Here is a 15,390-nt window from a genome sequence, read left to right as displayed (position 1 = left end):
GCTCTCAGAATGTTCACTTTCATCACTCATTTTGAAGAAAACAAAATTTTGCAGCAAAAAAAATGTTTTTGTTAATGACTCGCATCGATTTTGCTGTAGGCGTTTCTATTAGAGCCGTACGCATCTCTAGTAGGGCCGTACGTGTTTATCCGGCCCTATCACTTCGACGCGTACGGCCCTCATACGGGACCTTTTGTCCTATGGTTTTGAGTTATTTCATAGTATTCATTTCAGTACAGGAGATATTGTTGAATAAAGCCTGCCTCCCAGATGGCAAACGCTGGTGCATTAAAAGTAGCTCATGCGTGTTTCTTTTCGACCCCAACCAATACGTTTTCTCGTTGAATTTGTTTATTGTTGCCATAGCCTGCCTTATTCTGGGAATGGAGATAGAGTGTTGAAAGGAAGTGGAAGAGTCAGAAAAGAAATGATGTCACGTTAGCAAAATAAAACAGTTGCTTTTTATGTGTAATGTATGACGTACAATGTATAATGTGTGGTCCCTAAAGCCGTCAGATATGTACCCGTTAACTTATACCCTTACCGTGATACAAGGGTGTTTGTTTGTGACTTATCCTGAGTTTTTGCTGACGTAATAAGATGATATTGCATCAAAATAATTTTATAATCAATGGATTACCCTCGGCTTGGCTTACAAGATATTTTTTTTTTTCTGCTGGTCAAGACTTTATGTGACATCACATGACATCATCAGTTCGTCATGTTAGATGCGCCACCTTGGATTTCCCTATTTTCTCAAACAATCGGAGAATAACGTAAAGTAGTCAAACCTCTATTAAGCGCTTAATAGGCGTTCGTGTGTTTTAAATATTTTTCACCATTGGGTTGAAATGTAATCACGTCAAGACAATCATAATCATAATGTACATGTGTGTGAATGGTTTTATCAGCCTTCAAATGCTATTTTGGGACTCCTATATTTCATCGTCTTTTCTGAAACAAAGCCAGTCTAAGTCTATTAAATTTTGTGTAGCCGCTTAATCAATAGAGGTGAAGACAATAGAGAAACCCTCATCAGGATGACCAAAAGGTGGCCGCGGCCGTTTAATAGAGGTGACCGGTTAATAGGGGTTTTATTTGTAGTATTTTCACTGACAATAATTTGATCGCGACTTTGATATCTAGCCGCTGAATAAGGGGTGGCCACTAAATAGGTGGCCGCTTAACAGAGGTTCGACTGTATTTTGAAAACTTATCCAAGTTTTTGATGGAATCTAAATGCTCAGTCTAAATGCTCAAAAATACATTCAAGATGCGGTTGTATATAATGGCAAAGACAAATGACGCAGACAAACATTTGCACATAATAATTTCGTCGAGGAATAAATAAACAGTTACTGAAAGTAAATCCTCTTTCAAGATCTCGAGAATGATTCGAAGGGAAGTTATATCCACCACCCCGTCCCCCATTACCTGTGCACTCAGGCTAAGTGTTAACTATAGTATTTATGAAGCAATGCCTTCCTCCTGCCTCTTCGTGCCTCGCATCAAGTCTTGTAAATCATGTAAGGTTGCCGTATACCAACTACAGCATTGAAAATTAATAATGGTAATAGGACTGATGGAGTCCAAGTTGGCTTGTAATCACACGAGTGATTAACAAAATTGGACGACCGCGAAGCGGGAGTCCGATTTGTTAATCACGAGTGTGATTACAGACTGAATTGGACGACACGATGTCCTGTTACCAATTAATCATAATAATTACAATTTCCCAAAAAAGCAAAAATTCATGTGAAAAAGAGCGTTTAATAGTCATTTTTAAATATCATAATTAACAACATGCAAAATGCTTGCAAAATGGCTGTTAAGTTTCTTTCAAAACAGTCACCGGAGACTAAACCTCCACAATTTACAAAGTCAGTCTCTTGAATTGGTTACTATAGGGATTGTAATCAATGTTGTGATTGGTGGATTTAGTGGAGAGGACTTAAAATGATTGGCTCATGTAACTGTCCGATTACAGGTGTCCGATTACACCGTCCGATTACAGCTTTGCAGATTAATTAGAGCAAAATACAGCAGTTTATGCACCAATCACATTTAAGGATATTGTAATTGCTATGATTAAGGGCGATGATTTATAACTACCACTAATTTCGCTGTCTCTTTCGCAGCCATTTTTAGGGTCATAACGCGATGTGCGATGTGCTTTATCGCGAGTGAAACCGGCCTTTCAGTCTAGGGCTTAAAATTTGTTATTGATGCGATCAATTAGTAATTGGACCTCGTGTCGTACAATTTAGGGAGAAATAGTGCTCGTAATTTTAAATCAATCTCGCACTGCGCGCTCGTCTGACTTTGAAATTTTTCGTCCGATTACTCCCTGAATTGTACTCCACATGGTGAAATTACTATTTCAAATTACCGCAAATTTCCGAAAGTAACGAGGCTCGTTTCTTTTGGAAAAGCAGCCTTAGGGGCTCGTTACTTTCGGGGGGTCGTTACTATCGGGGAGGGGGGAGGGGTCGTTACTTTTGTGTACCAAAGAGCGCTTTATGAAGTTGGTACGACTGAGCTTTTTTTTTTTTACAAAATTAAAGTTGTAAATTCGTAAAACCATTCCTTAAAACTAAATTCCCCGTTCCTGTTTAAAGCTATGTTGCCACGCTTCAGGTCAAGACCATGTGTCAATAGTCGACAGGAAAGCGAGTCAGATACCGAAAACTGTTTCGACTTCATGACGCACTGCTATGTTTACAATCTGTCTGCTTTAACAATATCTCAGAGCGTAGGTGGAGTTTTCAATTTAAATTTGACGAAACGTTTCTTTTAACAAGCACCTGCTGATAATGATAAGGAGTTGTTTATTTTAATTTTAAAAAAAAATTCCTGTTATTACGTTCCTATTACTTGATGAAAATTATACGGTTTTTGTTTGAACACGGCGCAACATGAACTGACGAACCACGAACTGACATTTCACAACGTGATCGTACCGTAACATTCACCTTACTATTGTTTTCGGTGGGAGTGGAGGGGGAGGGGGTGTGGGGTGGGTTTTGGGCTCATTGCTTTCGGAAGGTTCGCTTCTATCGGGGGTCGCGGTTCGGGGAGGGGCGGAGGTCGCTATTCTCAGGGGGTCGTTACCTTAGGAAGCTTACGGTGCCAGGAATTGACACATCTATACGCTGTGCGAACAGGTTACTTTTGGAATCTGCTTCATACGTTTTTTTACTTTCAAACTAAGTCATTGCTTAAATTGGAAAATTTACTGCGATGATCAGTCTTCACTTTCATCTACAACCGCAGTTCATATATGATTTATTTCATATAAACTTCGCATTGAGTCGTGTTAAACTTAGTTGATAATGGAGATATTTTAACATTTTTAGTGAATCTTTTTTTTTTTAAATTATCATGTAAAATCTGACAATTTGTATATTTGTCTATTTTATTTTCTTTCTTTTTTAGAGAAGAGAAATTATTTATTGTTACTGCACATGGGTTTATAACAGAGAGTTCCTATGGTTCTGCCTTATCCATTATTCTTGCAGCATGAATAAAGTCTTTACTTTACTCACTTACTTTATTTACTTAAACCAATGAGTTGACACTTTGTTAATAGAATATTAACTATCTTTGGGGGTAATAGACACGTGCTTATTTTGCCTGATAGAAAGAGATCAAAACACTTACTATTTTACATCAGGATCAACTACGGTTGACAAAAACAAGGTTGGTAATAATGCAGGGTCAGGTGTCCCAGGGTTTCAGGTTTCTGATAAACTTGGGTCAACTTAAAAAAAAAAAGCTTGAAATGAGTATTGCCGTTGTAAGATCAGTAATGTATGTCCATTTTGTTTCACCAGTCTGCAATTCGCACCTGGCTTCAGAGGAGCGAATTCCACAACAGCTTGACTCCCCCACGTTGCTCCTACAATGAACTAGTAACTAGCCTTTTGTAGTGTATAATTTTGAGGCAGCATAAGAGTCAAATTACACATGCGTTGAACCATCTCCGTGTCCAGCAAACTCATACTAAATTTATAGTAAGTATGTAGTAACAAAGTCTAGGACTTTATTCTCTCGTGTGTACTCTGATTTGGCATGGCAATCAGCATGAGAAAATTTGAAAACTCTTGTAACATTGATAATGACAGGCTGATTCAATATCTATTTCTGCGTAGAGGGCCTTAACTTTTCACTACTCAATTGATCTCCGGATTATTCAGCCTTCCCTCCAAACGTGATTTATTGAAAACGTGTTATGATGCATTAGGCAGTAGTCTTTGACAGTTTGAAGGCACATCGCTGGGCAAACATAATTCAGGAATAATGCGATTAGCTCAAAAGAAAGTTTCAATTGCTTGATCTTTATAAGGTGTTCAACTGAATAGTGCTTAATGAGTGCTTCGTTGAATGAAGAGGAACTTTTGTAGGAGGGTGGCTCATAAGTATGGGAGCACTTATTAGAATATAGATGGTTATGAACAAAAATGTCAGTAAAAGGGTGCTAAGACGCTTAGTAGTAAGGGGACAATTATAGGAAGGAGGGCGCTAATTAAGCAATGCCATGCTATGTTCAATTTGTGAGTGATCTCTCAAGAGTCCGCTTCTATATGAATAGGCAAAGGAAAGCAACGCAATAGGTTTAATTACAGCTATAATTAATCACAAAGCAAAGCCTGTTAATATTTTATCACCTCAATTACGAAACGTCACCGGAAAAAGCCAACTCTGAACGGTATTGGGAATATACTAGAGACGTATTTAGCCATGAGACTGCGGAGGCAAATAAAGACCAAGCGCCACGCGAATTTTGTTTTTGAACACCTCAGTTAGAAAAGTGTCAGTAATTTGGATAATATTTATGGATTTATTTGCAGTTCTGATACTATTTTTTTTCTTACAAAACCACTGTCAACCACAACCACTACAACACCGTCAGGTTGTGTAGATACCGACTGAATTGGAAGCATTCTGAATAAATGTGTTTCAATTGACAATGTCAAGGTTTAACGACTTTCTACGAATCATTTTTCGCTTTTTTTTAAAAATGAATTCCTCTACAGCTAAACTCATCCAAGTTATCCCGAACTTTAAACATTTTAAAGTCTGAGACGTTCTACAATAATCTATAGATTTAGTGTGCAACAGAGGATAGTATCTTAACGGAATCCAATACAAAAATTGTACAAGTGCAAAGCCGGTGACGTCATTCCACTCTGTCTACTCTTTTTCATACCATGGCAAAGAGAAGCCGGAAAAGATGTTGTAAGATTTGTGATCATAGACGTTGTCCATTTATTTAAGAATCAATATACAGCTACTCATCTCAAATTAGTTATTTTGAAGAAAATGTTATTAAGAAAAACTTGACTTTAGCACATCGCAAACAGACTATCTACGTACAGTTCTCGGATTTTTTTGACAAAAGAACTAAGCTGTCTTAAGCTAAAGTGTAAGAACACTTTGAAAACGTTGATTTCGTCATGATGTATCCGTGAGCAGCTGGATATTGCAAAGTTCACTTTTTGAAATAGAATGCTAGTGGGCTTAATTTCATGGTTAAGAGCGAGTTCTAGTGGGGAGGGGGGAGGGGGCTGGATGTTCTGGAGAATTGAGGGAGGTGTTTGGCACAGATTTCCCGAGGTAGGTCGCAGGCTATACAGTACACATTATACACCATCGCCCAATTTACTCCGCCTTTTCTTTGATAGGTTAGTTAAACAAAAAGACCATCAGCGTATAGAAGCCTTTTAGTATATGTACATACCCCAGGGAATATCTGTGTATCCACCAAATACGTATTGGTCGTTCTTGATGATGGTAACTGTTCTAACCTTACCGTCACAGTTGCTGTGGAAGGTACTTGACGACCAACCATGATTGGTGGCGCGGTAACACAGCTTCCAATATGGATGCGAACCAGCCACTGGTTCCATAAATTGACTGAAGTACCTGGCGAAACGTTCACTGGTTTGTAGAATACTTGACTGTATTTTCATTCCTAAACAAAATAACGGACGTTCCTGAAGTTAGTAAAGTTTTGACGTCGAGCCGTTTTTTTTTCTTTCACTTAAGCGTGCACTCCCCTCCAAAATATAGAGAGAATGTAAACCGACCTGTTTAGTTTAGTTATTACTGTAAAAACATGATCTAGAATACAATATCAAACAGCATTTGATGCAGCTGTATCTGATGTAGCTGTTTGCGTTGTAACATAAGTAACTCGTGTTTATTTTTTTTTACTTTATTTTATTTATTACAGTCTATGCTTAAAAGGCCAAAGGATAACCTGTAAAGGGGTCCTAAACCCCATATAAAAGCAGATCACCTATGAACTAATATAAATACACAAAATATAATAAATTTGAAGAATGCATTAAAATATGAAAGAAAAAAAAAACTAAATACTTAAAAATCACTAAGAAATGTCTAGGCTTAAAAATGTTGACATAATCAGAGCAAAGAATATCTAAAGGAAGTCGATTGCATATGTCAGTTATATGATGGAATAAAAAAAAAAAAACTATACTTTAGTTCTAGCATATTTCTTCATTAAAGTTAAAAAATCCTTACACCTAAGTTAAAAGCGGTCAAATTCTGAGTGGAAATCTGTAATTTTACTGACGTCAATATTAATGTTGCCATTAAGTGTTTTATATAAGAAAGTCACATCAGTCAGTAATCTTCTCTTCTCCAATGACACGAGGTTTAACTCCTTCAAACGAATGTCATAGGGATCATCGCTCTTTAAGATAAGTTTAGTTGCTAATTACATCGGCTATGTTATGTTATGACAAATTACATCGGTTATGTAGTCAGGGCGGGAGAAATGCGGCAAATTACTGGAGATCATGTGAACAAAGTGTTCCATCAACGTCATCATCGAGCGAACAAACGTGGAGTCAGCCCACAACGATTGCAATTGAGTTCATTAGATCTACGTTAGTTTGACCTCCTAATTACGTCCCTCTCGGCAAAAAATTAAGGTGAAATCTAAGAAAAGGTGAGCAGCGTACAAGCAACGCTTCCAAATGTTTACATTTATTTATTTATTTTTTTTGACAATTACCATCATCAATCCCTCTTACCAATACATGAAGGTTGAACTCCCGACCAAGTACCATTCATCAAGCAGTAACGTTCTGTGGATCCTTTTAGCCAGTAACCAGGATTGCAAGAGAAGGAAATATGTTTTCCTTCCCAATACTGCTGTCCGTGGACAAGACCGTGCTTCAGGTTTCCCAAAGGAGGACAAGTTTTGAAGCCTACATTTATACCGGGGTAGCAAACAAGATTAATATTTACTCAAACAAAACAATGTGAGCAAAGTCAACTCTTCATCCTCCGTCACGTCTTGCTTGTTTTGTTTTCTTTGTGGTTGTTTTTGTTGCCGTTTATTTATCTATTTATTTATTTATTTATTTATTTTTTAACGCAGGTTATAGGGCCCCTGTATCCAAGATTGCGAGAATAAATTTGGCAGTCGTACTTCAACAGAAATCCTTTGGTTAAAAGTAAAGCCCAACTGCTTGGCATAATAAGGTATGGAATCAAGTTACTTACATGAAGGCTGTACACCACTCCAGTTACCGGAAGGCAAACACACTCTAGTGGCCGGTCCAACCAAGCGATATCCCGGATGACAAATGAACGACACAGATTCCCCAGTCCAGTATTGTGAGCCGCGTTTTTGACCGTTTAATGGAGAACCAGGATCGCCGCAATTGACTAAGACTTTGAAAAAAAAAAAAAAAAAATTAACGGAATACGGGCATTTTAACAACATTAAAATTAATCTATCTTTAAAGAAATCTATCTTTAAAGAAATCGTGGGGGGCTAACTAAAACCCAAAATACGTATAGTTGCATTGCTTGATAACGAAACAAATTTACTATATGGACGTTGATGAAATGTCGGCATTTTACGTGTCCCTATAATTATCATACCTTTATACATACTCAGTGATCTTGATGTTTCAAGCAATCTGATTGGTTCGCTATCTCAGGAAAATGAGCACTACCCTAACCTATTCAGTGTATAATGCTTTATTGAACAAAAACAAAATAGTCGGCGTTAACTCCCATTTTCCCAGTGTTTAGGAATCGGAAATTCTGAGAATATAAGAAGATGCTGTACCAGAAAATATAAAGAAGGTTACGAAATTTGGCCTGAAAGATTCCAAAGGTAAGAAAAGACTTACCAACGCTCGACGTTCGACCAGCTTCGGAACATGTTTCTGGCAATCAAAGGTTTTATCAATCTATAAAGCAAACCTGAACGCATATTGCCCGCATTGGCAGAAGTGATTACAGTGGGTTCATCGGCAGCAGCTTCAAGTACTATTTAAGGACGTTCGCGTGAAAATTTTCCAGTCAATAGATTTGTTTTAAATTTTTACTGCAGTCACGCTAGTAGTAATGGACGCTCATATGTGCGGCAACCAATCAGGAGCCGTGAAAGACAATAGGCTATTGTTTGGAGAACAATGGACGCTATTGTTTTCTACATCTAAGATGGCCGCCACAAATTTCAGCCAATCAGGAGCCGAATTAAGAACAATGGATGCTATTGTTTTCCAATTCCAAGATGGCCGCCTCAAATTTCAGCCAATCAGGAGCCGAATTAAGAATTCAAGATGGCGCCGCTCACGAAAGTAGGCCATGTTGGGAACCAATCCTAGACTTGCCCCACTCCCTTCACAGTCGAAGGGGTAAAAATAGGGGTAAGGGGGTTCTCCCCATTCCAAAGCATCCTGGGCTAATGACCTCATCGGGAACCAATCTTAGACTTGCCCCACTCCCTTCGCAGTCGAAGGGGTAAAAATTGGGGTGAGGGGGTACTCCCCATTCCAAATCCTAGATTTGTCCCACTCCCTTCTCGCCCAAAGGAGTAAAATAGAGATAAGGGGGTACTCCCTCTTAGTCTGCTATTTAAAACCTTCACACGTTTTGAAAAGGACCAAAACAAAGTTTGTTGACTCACGAAATGGAAGTTAGAAGAAGTCGAAGACTACTAGGATTGACCCCGAAGTAGATGAGTTCAAGGACAAATGTTTCATCTGTCAAGGCGACCTTGTCATTGACTCCTTGACTCGATGTAGTGCGAAAACTTATTGCTGTGGAACATTTTTGCACAAGAGGTGTTTGCAACAGGAGTTACAATACTCAGATAAGTGCGGACATTGCAAAACCTCAAATCCTCGGGGGAATGAAGATGAGGCACAACTTTCACCTTGGGAGGAGGTGGTACGAGAGAGGATTACCAACGCAACGAATGCCATCAATAGGTATCGGCGAGGGGGACGGCCTTATCATGTTCACAATCGTAATATTGTTTCGTGGAGGACCTTGCCGTACCATGCGAATCTTTCCATCTGGTTTGAATTTTATACAAGACTCACCATCTTCGTGCAGCAAAGGGGAAACGCTACCCTGTACATCCATGCCTATGTCAGCTTGCCGTGGATGACCATTACTCAATCAATAAGACAGACGGTGTATGAAATGTTCAGTAGAAACATCCCAACGGAAGTAATGCTCTGCGTACGCGAAGTAAAGTTTAGGTTATTGTTCCTGTCGTGGCTGCACTACGACGCTGAGGATGTTGGGCCAGGACTCGCTGTTTGTTCTTGGCAGAATATTTTTTGTGGTAGGCCTTTTTAGAGACAACCCTCTGGTCATTCCCTGACAGTTGATTGGAGCAATTCATCTTGCATGTGTGGCGTCTTACAAATAATGACTAAAACCCTGGAATCACACACTCTTATAAGAGTCACATGGCTAATTCAGGTCTTAACTTCTTCTTCTACTTCCTCTTCGTCATCATCGTCGGAGAGTAACTTCTTCCGCATTAGTTTGTTTAGCAGGAATTTTCGTTTTGCCACTGCCGACTCGGCCGCTTCGTCAAAATCCATGTCGTCTTCCTCAATAAAGCGTCGAAGAGTCTTCATGACTTTACGGTGTATTGCGTCGTGTTTGATACGGTGAGTCCATTTTAGACGCTCTAAGTAAGTCCTTCGTAGCCTTCTTCTACTTACAGGTAATAGGACGTTGAAAGCAGCATTTTCGGCATAGGTTTGGGACTTTCCCTTATCCAGGAACTGCTGGACTTCCTTCAGGTAAGTTTCTTTGACGTCTTCCCCGACGTTTTGACGTAGCGGACTCCACGGATCTGGTTCATCGTCGTCTGCTTCTTCTTCCTCTTCGGAGCTGCTACTATCTTCATCTTCTTCCTGTTTCTCTTCAGGCTCCTCTTCATCCACCTCTTCTTCAACGTTCTCATCATTGTTATCTTCCACGGGGCCAAAAATATCTGTTGAACGATCATCCATGATTCTCGTCGACCTCATCCACTACCCCCACATTTACCGCCACCACTACCACCTACACCACCACCACATTTACCACCACCACATCCACCACCACCACCACCACCACCACCACCACATTTACCACCACCCCCACATCCACCACCACCACATTCACCACCACCGCCACCACCACCACATTTACCCCCACCACCACCACCACATTCACTACCACCGCTACATTCACCACCACCACCACATGCACCATCACAACCACCATATTCACCACCACCACCTCCTATATCACCACCACATGTACCACGACCGCCGCATCCACCACATTCATCACCACAGCCACATCCACCACCTACACCACCACCGCCACCACCACCACCGCCACATCCACCAAATTTCCCACCACATCCACCTCCACCGGTTGGCGGTGGTAAATGTGGTGGTGGTGGTGGTGAATGTGGTGGATGTGGTGGTGGTGGTGGTAAATGTGGTGGATGTGGCAGTTGTGGTGGTGAATGTGGTGGTGGTGGCGGTGGAGGTGGATGTGGTGGGAAATTTGGTGGATGTGGCGGTGGTGGTGGTGGCGGTGGTGGCGAATGTGGTTTTGGTTGCGGTGGTAAATGTGGTGGTGGTGTAGGTGGTGGTGGTGGTGGTGGATGCGGTGGTGTTGGCGGTGGTAAATGCGGTGGTGGTGGTGGTGGTAAATGTGGTGGTGGTGTAGGTGGTGGTGGTGGATGCAGTGGTGGTGGTGTAGGTGGTGGATGTGGTGGTGGTGGTGGTGAATGTGGTGGATGTGGTGGTGGTGGTGGTAAATGTGGTGGATGTGGCAGCTGGTGGTGGTGAATGTGGTGGTGGTGGCGGTGGAGGTGGATGTGGTGGGGAATTTGGTGGCGGTGGTAAATGTGGTGGTGGTGTAGGTGGTGGATGTGGCTGTGGTGATGAATGTGGTGGATGCCGCGGTCGTGGTACATGTGGTGGTGATATAGGAGGTGGTGGTGGTGAATATGGTGGTTGTGATGGTGCATGTGGTGGTGGTGGTAAATGTGGCGGTGGTAGTGAATTTGGTGGTGGTGGTGGGGGTAAATGTGGTGGTGGTGGCGGTGGTGGCGGTGGTGGTGAATGTGGTGGTGGTGGATGTGGGGGTGGTGGTAAATGTGGTGGTGGTGGTGGTGGTGGTGGATGTGGTGGTGGTAAATGTGGTGGTGGTGTAGGTGGTAGTGGTGGCGGTAAATGTGGGGGTAGTGGATGAGGTCGACGAGAATCATGGATGATCGTTCAACAGATATTTTTGGCCCCGTGGAAGATAACAATGATGAGAACGTTGAAGAAGAGGTGGATGAAGAGGAGCCTGAAGAGAAACAGGAAGAAGATGAAGATAGTAGCAGCTCCGAAGAGGAAGAAGAAGCAGACGACGATGAACCAGATCCGTGGAGTCCGCTACGTCAAAACGTCGGGGAAGACGTCAAAGAAACTTACCTGAAGGAAGTCCAGCAGTTCCTGGATAAGGGAAAGTCCCAAACCTATGCCGAAAATGCTGCTTTCAACGTCCTATTACCTGTAAGTAGAAGAAGGCTACGAAGGACTTACTTAGAGCGTCTAAAATGGACTCACCGTATCAAACACGACGCAATACACCGTAAAGTCATGAAGACTCTTCGACGCTTTATTGAGGAAGACGACATGGATTTTGACGAAGCGGCCGAGTCGGCAGTGGCAAAACGAAAATTCCTGCTAAACAAACTAATGCGGAAGAAGTTACTCCCCGACGATGATGACGAAGAGGAAGTAGAAGAAGAAGTTAAGACCTGAATTAGCCATGTGACTCTTATAAGAGTGTGTGATTCCAGGGTTTTAGTCATTATTTGTAAGACGCCACACATGCAAGATGAATTGCTCCAATCAACTGTCAGGGAATGACCAGAGGGTTGTCTCTAAAAAGGCCTACCACAAAAAATATTCTGCCAAGAACAAACAGCGAGTCCTGGCCCAACATCCTCAGCGTCGTAGTGCAGCCACGACAGGAACAATAACCTAAACTTTACTTCGCGTACGCAGAGCATTACTTCCGTTGGGATGTTTCTACTGAACATTTCATACACCGTCTGTCTTATTGATTGAGTAATGGTCATCCACGGCAAGCTGACATAGGCATGGATGTACAGGGTAGCGTTTCCCCTTTGCTGCACGAAGATGGTGAGTCTTGTATAAAATTCAAACCAGATGGAAAGATTCGCATGGTACGGCAAGGTCCTCCACGAAACAATATTACGATTGTGAACATGATAAGGCCGTCCCCCTCGCCGATACCTATTGATGGCATTCGTTGCGTTGGTAATCCTCTCTCGTACCACCTCCTCCCAAGGTGAAAGTTGTGCCTCATCTTCATTCCCCCGAGGATTTGAGGTTTTGCAATGTCCGCACTTATCTGAGTATTGTAACTCCTGTTGCAAACACCTCTTGTGCAAAAATGTTCCACAGCAATAAGTTTTCGCACTACATCGAGTCAAGGAGTCAATGACAAGGTCGCCTTGACAGATGAAACATTTGTCCTTGAACTCATCTACTTCGGGGTCAATCCTAGTAGTCTTCGACTTCTTCTAACTTCCATTTCGTGAGTCAACAAACTTTGTTTTGGTCCTTTTCAAAACGTGTGAAGGTTTTAAATAGCAGACTAAGAGGGAGTACCCCCTTATCTCTATTTTACTCCTTTGGGCGAGAAGGGAGTGGGACAAATCTAGGATTTGGAATGGGGAGTACCCCCTCACCCCAATTTTTACCCCTTCGACTGCGAAGGGAGTGGGGCAAGTCTAAGATTGGTTCCCGATGAGGTCATCAGCCCAGGATGCTTTGGAACGGGGAGTACCCCCTTACCCCTATTTTTACCCCTTCGACTGTGAAGGGAGTGGGGCAAGTCTAGGATTGGTTCCCGATGAGGTCAGCGTCCCAGGATGCTTTGGAACGAATAGAAAGGTATATAAGTGCCTCGGACACAAGTCTCTCAGTCTTCATCATGGCCGCTTGTTGGATGGACCTCTGTCGTTTAGGACCACAGGATACTGTAAGTATCGATTTTGAAGTTGCATGACATTTTTTGCGTGACCCTGGCGTGATTTGTGTCGCCATGGAAATCCGTGAGACCGATCCCAGTCCTCCGTCGAGGCTGGTGGGCTGTTTTCCAACATGGCCGACTTTCGTGGGCGCCGCCATCTTGAATTCTTAATTTGGCTCCTGATTGGCTGAAATTTGTGGCGGCCATCTTGGATGTGGAAAACAATAGCGTCCATTGTTCTCCAAACAATAGCCAATTGTCTTTCTCGGCTCCTGATTGGTTACCGCTCATATGAGCGTCCATTACTACTCACGCTACCATTGTCTGCCAGACGTCAGTATTAAACGCCTTCCAAACTAAAATGTGGCATTCCAATTTGGAAAAATTCCGAAGGGTACTGGTATTTGATGCCGAAAAAGTTTGTGTTTCCGAAAGGTTGTGGCTTATTGGAAGGAGAAAAAGAAGTGTTCAGTTGAGTCTGCCAGGGGCAATACATCCAATTTCACCAAAATGTACAATTTAATGTAAAAAAGATCGTGCACCCATCGCGCTTTCCTTTTTTGAGAGATTCAGATTTTCTGATCTCCCGGCCCACAACTTATCAGAATAAAACGGTCATCCATCTATGATTCTAAAAGGATTCAGAATTTCTGATCCCCCAAGACTTTAATAGTTTCAAAAAACTGATCCCCAGTCCACAACCCGTCAGAGCAAAACAGTCATCTATTTATAATTCTAAATGCATTCAGAATTTCTGATCCCCATCACTTCACGGGACAAAAACGGCTATCTGCTTATGGTTCTAAAAGTATTGCGAATTTCTGATCCCCCTCCCCCACCAAATCTGCTAACATGATAGAAAGAGCTGTCGATTTATAATTCTACAACATTTCAGCATTTCTGATCCCACATGACTTAAAGGGATTCAAAAATTCTGATCCCCCAGTACATAACTTATCAGAACAAAACGGTCATCTACCCATAATTCTTAAAATGATTCAGAATTTCTGATCCCCCCTGTCAGGTGACAGGACAGAAATGGCCGTCTATTTATAATTCACAAGAAATTAACTAGATGTCTGATAGCTAAAAAGTAACGATTGGATAGTAACTTTAAACACATTACAGACAAAAGGATCACAGAGTAAAGGGCATCAGAAAAGTACACAAATGAAATATTTACAGCTAGGTCATTATTAATAACGATTTGAAACCACGCCAAAGGATCGAGACAAAAATTGCAGTTTCATTTCGGACAGTGAAAGGTTTTATTTTCAATTCAAAAAGATATGAATTTAGGCTCCAGAATTACGAGCTGTTGTTTAAAGTCCACATCAAAGATAACAAGAATTTTAATCAGGACTCAGCTGCCGTCTGCGCCACCTCCGTTTTCTGCTTTAATGTGTTCGTTTCGGATTGAGGGCCGCTATTCTTGCCTTTTTTTCCCCTCTGCTCTGCAATGAAGCAATCGAAGCTAAATATTCTTATAAATAGCGATAGAATTAACATTGTTTTTCATTAATCAATTGATCGGGAGTGTATTCTTTTGTAAAGAATAGTGAGCAGTATGTAGGCAATGCGGTAGTGAAGTGTATCGAGCGTGATCTGTAGCTTCAAATCAATTCAGTGTAAACTTTAAGTTACCTCTTCAAAAAGCACACTAACAAGCTATTATGCAAGCATTTCATACATAGGAAATGCGTGTGAATAATTTCTTCGTTACGGGTGCTAATAAAATCAGGAGAGCAAACGTTTTTCTTGTGTTTCAGTGATCGCGAAATAAATATAACAACGAAATTTCTTCAGCCACAACATTGATTTCGATTCAAAGATTGAGCAGCTAACTGTAATGTTGAGCAACAGTTATGATATACTTACTTTTCTGCGACTTGCCTTTCTTTCACCGAAGCAACCAAGATACTCATTTGAACTTGGACAAATCATTCCATGCTTCTCGCTGCTATTGACAATGTTGGATTCGAAATTGCGCGCAAATAACCGACTCCTTTGGAAAGGGAATCTGCTGGTCAAAAGTATTCATTTATC

General features: G+C 41.4%; 2 protein-coding genes, 2 long non-coding RNA genes and 1 pseudogene across 5 annotated transcripts in view; 1 reads left to right on the top strand and 4 right to left on the bottom strand.

Annotated features, from left to right (window-relative positions):
* LOC149105157 (uncharacterized) overlaps positions 1-15,390 on the bottom strand; it is a 254,926-nt gene that overhangs the window by 162,400 nt on the left and 77,136 nt on the right. The window lies entirely within an intron of this gene.
* LOC110068149 (uncharacterized) overlaps positions 1-15,390 on the bottom strand; it is a 62,190-nt pseudogene that overhangs the window by 27,411 nt on the left and 19,389 nt on the right. Inside the window, exons 7-9 of the transcript XR_016201326.1 lie at positions 7,537-7,707; positions 7,062-7,238; positions 5,741-5,974 (exon numbers count right to left, since the gene is read on the bottom strand). The product of XR_016201326.1 is annotated as an uncharacterized LOC110068149 (transcript). The remainder of the gene's footprint in view (positions 1-5,740; positions 5,975-7,061; positions 7,239-7,536; positions 7,708-15,390) is intronic.
* Positions 9,759-10,374, bottom strand: LOC149105162 (uncharacterized). The gene has a single exon (XM_089271158.1). It carries the CDS (start codon positions 10,320-10,322, stop codon positions 9,759-9,761), a length of 564 nt encoding a protein of 187 aa, XP_089127284.1. The 5' UTR covers positions 10,323-10,374.
* LOC149105161 (uncharacterized) lies at positions 11,432-12,293 on the top strand. Its single transcript, XM_089271157.1, has one exon. It carries the CDS (start codon positions 11,541-11,543, stop codon positions 12,102-12,104), a length of 564 nt encoding a protein of 187 aa, XP_089127283.1. The 5' UTR covers positions 11,432-11,540; the 3' UTR covers positions 12,105-12,293.
* On the bottom strand, positions 14,583-15,376 carry LOC149105160 (uncharacterized). Its single transcript, XR_016201348.1, has 2 exons — positions 15,223-15,376; positions 14,583-14,798 (listed from the first exon to the last, which is right to left on the bottom strand). It is a non-coding gene; the product is annotated as an uncharacterized LOC149105160 (long non-coding RNA).

Source organism: Orbicella faveolata, unplaced genomic scaffold (assembly GCF_042242905.1).
Source record: "Orbicella faveolata isolate gen_17 unplaced genomic scaffold, um_ofav_v1 contig_34, whole genome shotgun sequence".
Taxonomy (NCBI): Eukaryota; Metazoa; Cnidaria; class Anthozoa; order Scleractinia; family Merulinidae; genus Orbicella; species Orbicella faveolata.
Note: the sequence above shows the minus strand (reverse complement) of the source record. Positions and strands in the feature narration are given on the sequence as shown.

Bases quoted from the DNA above. Each gene is read 5' to 3' on its own strand.
- LOC149105162 (XM_089271158.1), bottom strand. From the start codon at position 10,322: ATGAGGTCGACGAGAATCATGGATGATCGTTCAACAGATATTTTTGGC.
- LOC149105161 (XM_089271157.1), top strand. From the start codon at position 11,541: ATGAGGTCGACGAGAATCATGGATGATCGTTCAACAGATATTTTTGGC.